The sequence below is a fragment of the Lichenostomus cassidix genome, chromosome 1Ab (assembly GCF_008360975.1).
Source record: "Lichenostomus cassidix isolate B80296 chromosome 1Ab, HeHo_3.0, whole genome shotgun sequence".
Lineage (NCBI taxonomy): Eukaryota > Metazoa > Chordata > Aves > Passeriformes > Meliphagidae > Lichenostomus > Lichenostomus cassidix.
In genome coordinates, this window is record NC_139481.1 from 2,707,795 (window position 1) to 2,719,509 (window position 11,715).

Consider the following 11,715-nt stretch of genomic DNA (forward strand, 5'->3'; position numbering starts at 1 on the left):
ATAGCACATCCCAGCCTTCATCTGAGCATAGTTAATAAAGACAGTGTTGACACAACCCTTGTCAGGTGAGGATTTTTATTATCCTATTAGCCCTTTTTTTATTAGACCTGCTGAACCTGTATGAGTTCGTGCTTTCAGATACTTCTCTTTCTTGACTATATTTACTTTTGCAACCTCTTTCCTTTTCTAATTTTCTGTTTTCCTCTTTTTCTCTGTTGTTTTTTTCTATTCTCTTGACTCTTGTCAGTTTTTTGTTGCCATGTGTTGCCCCATTCACCCGCTGGGCCATCTACAGTCCTATAACTCTTGAACAGTGGTAGGCTGAATTTTGGCTCTGCTCTGAGCTTTTTACTTCTGAGGGGTTCAAAAACAACACTGCTGTTCTTTAGTGCTGTCTGACTGGGCAAGCTGAGTACAGACATGATCCTAAGTAGATCCATTCTGCAGCAGGAAACACTCATTTCTCTCTGGTCTCCTTCCTGCAGGGACTGCATCATGCTCTGCTTCCTGAACAGTGCCACCAGCTTTGTTGCTGGCTTTGCCATTTTCTCTGTGCTGGGCTTCATGGCTCGAGAGCAGGGTGTACCTATTTCAGAAGTGGCTGAATCAGGTAAGTTTTTCTGGAGACTTGAGAGCCCAGGGAAAATAAACATCCTGAAGGGGAGGGCATTCTTCCAAGGTGAAACCCAAGATGTTCTCTCCATCCTCTGTTACTATGGGGTGTCAGCAGAGAGGTCTGCAGGATCAGACTCCTCAACACATGGGGGGCACCCATGGTCACCCTGTGGTCTGTTGGCAGGTCCTGGCCTGGCTTTCATAGCCTATCCAACAGCAGTAACAATGATGCCTGGGTCTCAGCTCTGGTCCTGCCTCTTCTTCCTCATGCTGATCTTCTTGGGACTGGACAGCCAGGTACAGCAAGCCCTCCTCCTCATCTAACATGCAGCTGCCTGTCCCTGGTCCCTTCTGCTGGCCCTTGGTGGAAACAAGGCAGATGAAAAGAAAAAAAAATGGAAAAAACAAGGATTTAGGTGGCAGGAAGAAAAAAGGACTGTGAGGGGAAGTGCGTGCCTGGGGAAGGAGAGACACTGATTTCTGTGCCCTGTTTTGTTCTGCAGTTCGTCTGTGTGGAAAGCATGGTGACAGCTATTATTGACATGTTCCCAGGAGTGTTTCGGAAGAAAGGGCGTCGGGAGCTGTTTATCCTGGCCATTGCAGTCATATGCTACCTGCTGGGCTTGCTGCTGGTCACTGAGGTGAGCAAGGAGTAGCTGGGATGTACAGCTGAGCACCAAACCCCCTGCTGCACAGCTCTGGAGGTCTGGGCACAGCCAGCCAGCTTGTCTTTGATGCTGTTAATTATCTCTCATTTCTAATGCATTAGCTGGTGTCTGTCACAGCTAGTGCTGCTTTGACCCTGTGTGACACTAATGCTCTCACTGCCTCACTGAGCCTTGCAGAGATCCTGGTCCCACAGCCCAGAGAGGCTGCTTGACATGCAGCTTCGTGCAAATACCAAGCTTGGGAGCTAAAACAAGCTGAGCTCTTTGAAAACAGGCCCTTCTAAAGGCAGTGATCATTTGCTGGCTGCTTTCCACACAAAGCAGAGGAGCAGGAGAGGAGCCTGGGGGTAATGGCTGCACCAAAACCCTGCTGGAATCCATGGGAAACCTGTGATCCTGGGGACCAGAAGGAGCAGAGCTGTGCTGGTGCAATGCCATGCACGTGGTGTTTGCACTGCTCTGCACCTCTTCCTGCATGGTGCTGGGCTGTGCTCTGTGTGTACCTCACGCTTATTTAGGGGTCTTAGCACTGCTGTGCTGCCTCCATGAGCTCTGCAGTGACAGATAATTCCTGTTAAACCCCTTAGAAACAGATGAATGATCCTCCAGCAGGATCCTGGCTAAGGATCTGCTGAAGGCAGCTCCTCCTGTAATCTGAGTGATGCTGGGTGTCTAGAGCCTTTCAGCATTATTTGAAAGCATCTGCTTGACCTGGAGGGGTTTTCTGTTGAAGAAATCACATGAAAATCATCCATAGGCCTGATGGCAACTGTGCAGGGCTCAGCTAGAAGTTAGAGGCAGCAGGAAAGCCACATGCCTCTGCTATTGTAGAGCTTGGACCTTGAGCTGTATGTAAAGTTGGATGAAGGTAAAATGAGGTATCTCAATATCCTGGTGCTTAAGATCACAATATTTTGGGAACAAAGTTCTTCACTGCTACATGGTATTTCAAAAATGATGCTGGAATCTTCCTTACAAAACAACCAAACAAACTGGCTCCTGCTCTTATGCCTATAGAAGCCAGTCTATACCAGCAGGAGCATAAAATGGGCATGAAAACCTGTCCTGCCACTAGGGCTGACTGTGTTTGTAGAACAGAGTGAGGGCAGCCCCAAGAGAAGGCTCTTCTCCATCCTGCTCTAGGTTCAGCATTTCTGCAGCTATTCTTCTGCTTTTGCCCCTCTCATTTTTCCCTCACCTGGAATAGTGTTGCCATGGCTCTGTTTTCTCTACTTCTTCAACAGGGTGGCATGTACATCTTCCAGCTCTTTGACTACTATGCTGCCAGTGGCACATGCCTGCTCTTCCTGGCTGTTTTTGAAGTCATCTGTATAGGGTGGGTGTATGGTAAGTGGAGGGCAAAAATCTGTCTTGCTCCTTATTGAGGAAAGAATGGGGTTTGAGAAGTGGGAGTGGATAAAAAGGGTCCTCAGGGGGTGAATAAGTGCTGTAATTATCTTTTCTTGTCTAGTTTTCACTGTGTTTCCTTGCAACATTTCTTAATTGTGCCACATTTAGACTAGGAATGTTTTTTCCTTCTCTGTAGGTTCCTCATATTGCACTACCTTGCTGTTCTTCCCATCTGCCCTTTGAGTTAGAAAATCAGCCATAGAGGAGTGACTGCTGTTCTTTGGTGTCTGCCCCTGTCTGCTTACATTGTGCATTTAGTTTAGTCCTGCCAGTTAATTCTACACAAAATGCTGGGATGCAGACTTGCTGTGTGTTACTCCTGCAATGATAACTGCTTCCTGTTTGCCCAGGCTGTGATGACACTCATAAAAGAAATAGGAGGGACTGCTTTGGCTCTTCTGTAACTAAACTATTCAGTAACAGGATAAAACTGAGCTTCATGAACTATCAGGAGGAAACCAGCTGCTTGTTAGTCTGTGCAGTAAGAGCTTGGTCTTGAGCTCTAGGGAATGCAAGAGAAGCAGATCTGTAAGAAAGATTTATTTTCAAAACATGTCCTTCAAGAGAAGCTCACCTGACAGCTTGCAGTTAACAGACCCTGGTCAGATTTTAATTTTTAATCACGTTCTGCCCAGTCCTTCTGGAATTTAAAGGGACATGGAGATTCCCATCCATCTGTGACAGGATAGGGATCACCATGCTAGGTTAATTCATTAAACTGAATTATGCTCAGATGTTTAATGCCACTTTTACAGTTATGTAGGCCATATGCCTTTTCTGATGACCCATGGAGAGGAGCAATGGCAGACAATGAGTAACAGGAGCAGTGATGCTGCCCCAGCAGCCTTAAATAGAGATGGAGTAGCTGAGGACAGAGAAATGGCCCTTTTCCTCACCACCATGGTGGTTTCATTTCTGCCACTCCACACAGTGTGATTTTACCCTCTTGACATTCTGCTCTGCATCCGTTAGGATGATTCTGATCAAAAGTGTAGTCAGGGGGCCAAGGTGAGGCTTTACAGCAGGGAAAAAAAAATGACTAGTGCTGATTAAAGTTTTTATTTCCCCAGCCTCAGAACTGGCAGGGCTGAGCCTCTTGCTTACACTGTGAAGAATTACAACATTCCTGCTAACACAAATATGCGTTCTGAGTTTCCCCTCTCCCAGCACATACGCCAGCCACCCACCACTTGGCAGCTTCTCCCTGCTGCCAGGCAGCTGCTCTCCCAAAAACCTGAGGATTTCCTCCTTACTGCTCCCTGCCTTTGGAAGGATTGTGCAGCACTGGACTTGCTGGCCATGTTCCCTAGAGCAAAGTCCTGGAGGGATTCTGGTGTCCCCCTGCCTTCCTCCTTGGGACAGGCAGCCCTTCTATAAGCAGCCATGGGGTTGGAGCACTGAAATTCACAACTTGATGCCACAGAAATGTGCTGCAGAGGAGATTTGCTAGGCAGTCACAGAATGCACATTAGGATTAGCTGTTCAGGAGAAAGCAAAGGCCTCCATCACTACAGGAGAGCCAGGGCTGAAATCATTAGGACTGTTTACAAAGCTAAAGCACCCACCACAGTGGTGAAATTTGATATAGATGAATGCAAATAAATGCAGCTTGGGAGAAAAGCCACCCAGGGGTTTTTTATAAATGCCAAACTAGCAGAATTGTGAAAGTCACTGTTTTTTAAACATGGTGAAAGAAAAATTAAATTTTTTCCCTTTTAATTTGAGTCTCATTTGCTGTTTTTAGAAGCTATGTAAAAGGAGAATGACTCCATAAGGACAAGATATAAGGATGTAAGCAAATCTCTAGTTAGGTTCATGTGAAATTTATTCCTGTGAATTTATGTGGCAGAATGATTTCTCAGAAAAGCATACAACCACTTTGAAGGTATATGGGCTTGATCAGCACAATAGAAGTGGTACCAGCATGGTTAACTGTCCAGGGACTGCATCCCATTCTTCCTCGTCTTGGAACACTGGAGATAAAAGCAAACATCTTTGTTCACTCCAACAAAAATCTCTTTTGAGAAGTCTTTGTGGTTTTCTCTGCAGAAGCTTTATCTAATCCTTCTAATGTGCTGGGAAGGAAGGGCACATTGCTCCAGTCTGTGTCCTCCAGCTCCTAATTTGCTCAAAAAGCCAGCATTGAGTGGTTGAACTGATGACTTCTTAAGCTTGATTACTTTTTCATCTGCCTGTGAAATGTAGAATATGTAAAACCTCCTGTTCATATACTCTCTGAGGACGTTCATGTCAGTCCCCATTGTGCTTCACCACATCACCCATTGACTGCCACAGTGGCCATGGAAATTTAGGACCTGGCATTTGTCCTACAGAGAAAAGGGACAAGGAGAGGTGGAGGCATTTTGTAATCAACAACACAAGTTGTTTGTTTCCTTGTTGGAGGATGGATGTGTTGTGTGTGTTCTTTTTGTTTGGCATTTTCGTATTTCTTTAATTGATATGTGTCTTTGACTAGATCTTAGATCCAAGTTGGCAGGGAAACTTTATTTGCCATGAATTTGTCCTGTGAATTAATTTATCTGTCATATGTCTGACATCACAGTGTATTTCTGTGGAAGACATTGTGCAATGCCATATTCTAAACTGCAATTCACGTTATCTAGATATATCTTTTTTTTTTCACCCTGTGGAAGATTTTGGCTTTTTGGCGAAATTAATTTTATATAGATCCCCTTTCATCCCCAATATATTTTCAGAAATGCTATCTGAAGGCTCATGATATTTAGAGCTTGGAAGTTCTCTGGTGTAGGCTGGGCTCCCACACAAGGCTGCATGTCCCTTGATATACCACAGCTTGTTGTCTTTGCTTGAGGCTACTTGTTAACTTGCCAACTCAACACCAAGAGGTGTTCAAAGAACTATCCTCCCCCTTCCCCCCCCACCAAAGACTTCAAAAAGCTGGGTTTAAAAGAGATTTTCTGCAAGCATTAGTCATGGGATATGGAAAATAATGCAAAGAATTAAAAAAAAAAAGCACACATAATGTACTTTTGTAGAATTACTATATTTAAAAGAAGCATAATATGAGAATTTACTTCTGAGACATAAAAACCAAAACAAAACTCACTAAACCCCAAACCCTCACAAGTGTGATCAGTTCTCTGGGCACATACTTTGCCCAGTCCAGCCCTCTGGTGTTGAGATATTAAGAAGAAAACTCTTATCATGTTTGCAACTGGGAACTGTGGCCTGACCAGGAGCTGACAGATGGATGAACACCCCCAAAAGCAGAATCCTTCTTTATCAGCTAGGCACCGAGATAAAGTTTTAATAAGACAAATACAGTATTATTTCATCCCAGAGGTGCTTAATTGGTAACTTTTTTCCTGGACTCCCCTTTTCCTTGTGCAGTCCTTACCAATACATGCATCCTCTCACTTGCAGCTGCTGCTGTCTGAAGGATTGTGCTTTTCTTCAGTGTCAGTCTTTCTGACAATTATGGCTGAAATCACACCCCTCCTTCTCTATTTAGCCACAGATGAGCCTTTTCAATACCAAAAAACCCCCTCACCTTCTGCTCTATTATGAGGATAGCCATGTTATCACCAGGAGTAAACACCAAGGGCACAGAAAGCTGGGATCTGATGTGAATAGTGGTAGAAGGGAGCAAAACCAATCTGACCTGTGACTTTGTCTCTGTGCTGGTTGGTGGCCAAGGTGCCAATCGCTTCTACGACAACGTTGAGGACATGATTGGTTTCCGGCCGTGGCCTTTGATCAAGATCTGCTGGCTGGTGTTCACCCCAGGCATGTGCATGGTAAGTGCATTTATGGCATCATGACATGTCACTCTAGGTCCCCAGATTCGCAGTAGAAAAGGCTGATTTGTCTCCAAGGTGCTGCTGTAAATTTTTCAAACTGCTGTGGGGAAGCAGAAGTTTGTCCATGGCTGATGTGTCTGTTTATTTCCTTTGTAAAACCTTATGGTTTGCCTGGAAAATTAATTGAGCCTGAAAAGCCAATTTTCCATGAAGGTAAAAAGAAATGTATCCTCAAAGCCTGGAGAGGTTTGGTCAAATTACTTATGCATAGAAGACCAGTGAGAATTATCCTGTTCTGAAATACTTGCTTCAGCCTGTATTTCTGACCATGGTTCAGAAATATCTTTCTACAGCCACTGGCTTTCTGTGTTGTTAAATCTCTTCCAAAACTTCTATGACTGTGTTAAAGAAAATGCACCCAAATTCAGGCAAGTTCTTGACTGTTTTGAATTTATGTCCTGTCTTGCTCCACTGACTTTTACATGATTTCTGAGCCAAATTCTCTTCTTGTATCTGAAGGTACAAGAACTCTTGTATCTGAGAGTTTTTTTTCTATGACCTCAGTGGAAACACAGATGAGATCTATAGCTACAACTTACAAAAGATTTCTAGTCCTTTGTCCCCAGGCTTTAGCAGGACTTGAAGATCTGGGAAATATTCAAACCAGCCCAAATTGTCTGAGAGCTCTATAGCTAGAGGCCCAGGAGGGGCAAATCTGTGTCTGTGTGGTACTTCTGGAGGGTTTCTGCCAGTCAGAGCAACAATTCTTGTCTTTGATATGAATAAATTGCTGTCTCAGTGTCTCAGACCCTCACAGCTGCTGCCAACTTCACTTATGTTGAACTCCTCAGAAGCCTGAAGGCTTTGCACTGCAGAAATGCCTGGCTGTGGCTCTGAGAACTCCTTGTGCAGCCAACAGCACCAAGCTCTGCTCCCTGCTGGCTCATGCCTTGCAGAACACCCTCTGCCACCCTTGCAGGGTGCCCAGGCTGCTCCCTTTGCTCTCCTTATATTTGTGTTTTCTGCTCCCAGGGTGTTTTCCTGTTTTCCCTGATGAAATACACACCCTTGAAATACAACAATTCCTACGAGTACCCACCCTGGGGCTACGTGCTAGGCTGGCTGATGGCACTCTCCTCCATGGTCTGTGTTCCTCTCTATGCCATCTTCATCCTCCTGAAAACCAAAGGACCCCTGAAACAGGTACTGGGGTTGTGGTGACTGGGTGATTGTTGTAGGTGTGACAGTCACATTGAAAGCTCATGGACAGGAGGACCGTGCAGTGCCAACACATCCAGGGATGTCCTCACTGTTTCCATTATCTCAGGGAAGGTGAGATAATGACCTGTGCTCACAGTGGCTCTAATTTACTGAGTTGATTCAGGGCAGAATCAAAGCCAGCCACAAAATACCTCCTGGGATAGTTGCATCTGTTCTGAAGACAAATTTTCTCAAAGTGTACCTGCTCTCTTTTTCCAGTCACACCCCAGAATTGTAGTGAATTAATTGCCTGACACAGATGTTTCCAGGAACAGTGTCTGAATATTGCAAACCATTCACTGAAAGCAAGTTTGTAATTGGTAATTATGATCAGTCACTGCAACAAACTGATTCCTCTCGTTACACTTGACTGACCAAGAAACACAAATGTTGTTTCCTAATGTGCCTGATTAAGACAGCTCAAGCTCCAAAGACTGAAAACTCACAATGAGGTGCCCACAGAGCAGCTGCAGACCAAGGTCAATTTTAGAAATCATGGGGCAAATAGTTTTGAATAAATGAACAAAATCTGTGATTCTGGCAGGCACTTCACAAGGAGTGGGAGCATTAAAATTAATCAACGAGTCATGGATGAATTGCCTGCTCTGCTTGTGATGCACTCTGCAAGGGAGGAGCACTGGCCTGAACAGCTTGTGATGGAAAAGTTAGTAACTGTGAAAGTCAGGTTTCAGCTGGGAAGTGATGGGCTGTCCCACGGAGCTGCCAGGTAGCTGCAGGACATCAAGTGTTACTTTGCTTTGGGAGGAATCCAGGAGCTCAAGAAGGTGTATGGCACCAGAGAGGCTTAAAAAATGGGGTGAAAAAGATCTGAATTATGAGATTTTTGCTCAGAGGCAGAACAATTGTCCCTGAGAGCAGCTGAGGCAAACCTGCTCTCCTCTCTTTCACAGTCGTTCGGCAGGAGAGGAGCAGGGAGCTGGGAGCACTGGCTCTCTCTATGCCTTTGCCCCCAGCAAGTTGTGGATCACTATTGGCTGTCAGTTTGCTCATCAGCCTAATTAACAGCCCTTCCTCTCCGCAGCGGCTGATGCAGCTGATTTCCCCGGCGGAGGATCTGCCGCAGCCCAAGAAGAAGCACAAGGCGGGGCTGTCCGAGCTGAGGCGAGAGGGATGGTCGCCTCCAGTCCAGGAGGTGCTCAGCATCACAGAGAGAGAAACCCACTTCTGAGGCACCTGGGATGCTTCCTCCATAGTCCAGACTGATTTGCTCTCTCCTTCCCAAAGTGGTTTCTTTTCTCTTCCCTTCTCTCCACATCTGAGATGGAAGCATCTGGGACATCCTCTCCTTCCAGCAGGCTGGTGGCACCCACTGGGGACAGCATTTCTTTTGACACCCTGGGGACAACTCTTTCTGCCAGCAGCTGTGGAGACTACAGCACGCTTTTGTCAGAAGTGCCCTTCTGTACTGACACCGGTGGGGAAGAGAAAAACAACATTGTAGCAAAAGAAAAAAAGGGGAAAAAAAAAGGAAGGAAAAAAAAAGCATGTGTGTGTTGGGAGGAGGAAGAGAAACCACAGTGGTGAGAGTGGTGAGAGAGTAGAGATTAAAGGTGTGAAGGAAGCAAGTTAGGGATGCAAAAGCACAAACTGATGGGGTGTTAGCACAGGAAATAAATAAGTTGGTTCAGAAGTACATAAGAAACTGGAGGATGACAAAGGAAAGTGCATTGCTAGGTCACCTGTGTACAAGGGAGAGAGGCAGGAACACATCATAGCCAGTGACAAAAGGAGGCTGCAGTGTGAGTAGTTACAGCTTCAGCTGTCACTGGAAGGGAAAAGAGTGACAGCATGCTCAATGCAATCATAGTTGTTTATGATGGATCTCAAGGCAGTCTCAGACTGGAAAAGGGGGTGAGGAATAACTATCTAGGGGACTTGCTCTTGGTCAGAACTACACGGCCCAGTGAAAATGCATCCGAGAGTGAAACTGATGAGTATTTGACAATTCTTTCAGAAAATTCGTGGAGTGCAAGAAAAGTCCCAGAGCAGTTGGTAAGAAAAAAACCAAAAAGAGCTACAGCACAGCTGAGAAAATGAGACCCTGAGGACTGCACGCCCACAAATTTAACTGCACTGCTGGGGCATTTTGTAGAGGAATTAATGAAGGAGTTGATGGGCCTGATCCTGTGCTGCAGAGTAGCTTTGGGAAGAGGGTGGGAGAATGATTGCACTGCCTTGGCTTTGCTGTGGATGACTGCTCAGGGGATAAGGAGGACATAATCGGGTACAATAATCATCAGCTCAGGCAAGATAAAGCAAAATTGATAGGTAAGATGGGTTCATTGGAAGCAGATTGTGTCGAATTAAAGGTTGGTTGTTGCCAGGGTAGCCAAAAACGTGAGGTGATGGGTGGGAGGAGCTGTGCTGGGATGCTGGGTTTGGTGCAGTGCCAGATGACTCTGTCCTGTGGAGGCTGGGGCTGTAAAGCTCCCTGCCAGATCCTGCTTCAACACCTACCAAAATTTCACAGCTAAAACCACCAGAACAGCCAGTGGCAGGATGCCCCTGGGAGCTTTGCTGTGGTCGAGGGTACACTCTGGTGCACGGCTGTGCTGCAATATTGGCACATCCAACCACGCCAGAGAATGGCCATCAGAATGAATCACAGATGCCACAGGCTCCTTTCCCTTGTTCCTTGTTCCACGTAATTGCTTTTCCCCGTGCTGTGTGGAGATAAACGACCAGCACCGAAAGGAAGCGAGGAAATCAAGCCTCATCTGCCCGCCTCGGTACCTATTCCAATTGCTATGGGAACCTTATCTGCTGCAGCTTCCTGTGAGTTTAACTGGAGAATTAGCATAGGGCAATCTTTTCCCTGTTTAATTTCCTTTGCTTTAAAAACTAAAAACTACAAACTGTTGGTGAAATGAACGCTGAAAGTCAAGTATCAGGATTTGTACCTCTCTGGGACATTATCATTTGATTGGAGATGTTTTACTGTGGAAGGTGGACAAAGCTGGCAAACCTCGTTCACGTTCCCTGCAAAGGACTGCAGCACCACAGAAAACACAGTTTATTGTATTTTTATTTTTTAAAGAGCCAAACATCATGTTGCAAATAGCTGTGGGAAGCGCTTAGCACCCTGAGGCTTGCAGTCAGGCCTCATGCTAAGTAGTTTGGTGATTTTTCCTCTTCCTCCCACCATTGTTGCTCATGATTTGGTGGGGGAAGCAGCTCCCCCCTAATCTTGATTCTTGTACAATCCTTGGGAAGACATTTAACCTCTTTGCTGCTGCTGCCATGCCTTTAAGATATAAGGTGGTGTCGTGCTGTCAGAGAAGTCATGAAGATGTGTACTTCTTTTTCTGAGGCAGTTGAGTAACACTGCAAAAATCCTAGATAGGAACAACTCACTTTTCAGTTTCGAACACAAATGTGGGGCTGTGTTATTGGAAATAAATACTGCATGAACTTGTTGCTCTGTTGCTTATGTATAATCTGACAGTAGCATCACACCCCTGCAAGGAAGCAATTTGTTTTAATAAAATCAGAGGAGTTATTGCTGTCCCCATTGAAAGCAATCATAAAATTCCCAGGATCAGTTAAATTAACTGGAAGTTAATCCAGTTTCTTTGGATGGAATTGACAGAGTTTCAGGAATTGTAAGCCAAAGCTTAGTGCCCCAGTGCCATTTAATTCTCTCTCTTTTAAAAACTAAAAACACCCACATGCACCCAGCTGAGGGAACAGGGGAAAATGCCATCAGTGGCTGTCTTTTGCTGTGAGACCCCCAGCACAACTAGACATCGAGTCATGGTTTGTTAAATTTATATAAATGTCTCGGGCATTGCTGCATGCACATGACAGACCTGACAGGTCTCCATCAACCCCTGGACTTGAGCACCTCTGGACACCTCTGAGTCTGATGGGAAACTTCTCCTGTTCTGCACACCACCAGAAATACACTACTGGAGGGAAGGTATGGAGAAGAGGAAGAGACTTATTTTTTTTCCTCTCTA

The 11,715-nt window shown here is 45.4% G+C and overlaps 1 protein-coding gene across 3 annotated transcripts in view; it reads left to right on the top strand.

Annotated features, from left to right (window-relative positions):
* The window catches only part of SLC6A12 (solute carrier family 6 member 12), a 29,973-nt gene extending 18,801 nt beyond the window's left edge, over window positions 1-11,172 (top strand). For all 3 annotated transcript variants that reach the window (XM_085049430.1, XM_085049428.1, XM_085049429.1), the window contains exons 9-15: window positions 486-610; window positions 800-912; window positions 1,119-1,256; window positions 2,528-2,630; window positions 6,372-6,472; window positions 7,508-7,678; window positions 8,778-11,172. In XM_085049430.1, the coding sequence (XP_084905556.1) occupies window positions 486-610; window positions 800-912; window positions 1,119-1,256; window positions 2,528-2,630; window positions 6,372-6,472; window positions 7,508-7,678; window positions 8,778-8,924 (898 nt within the window). In that variant the 3' untranslated portion in view covers window positions 8,925-11,172. The remainder of the gene's footprint in view (window positions 1-485; window positions 611-799; window positions 913-1,118; window positions 1,257-2,527; window positions 2,631-6,371; window positions 6,473-7,507; window positions 7,679-8,777) is intronic.
* Window positions 11,173-11,715: the final 543 nt, after the last annotated feature.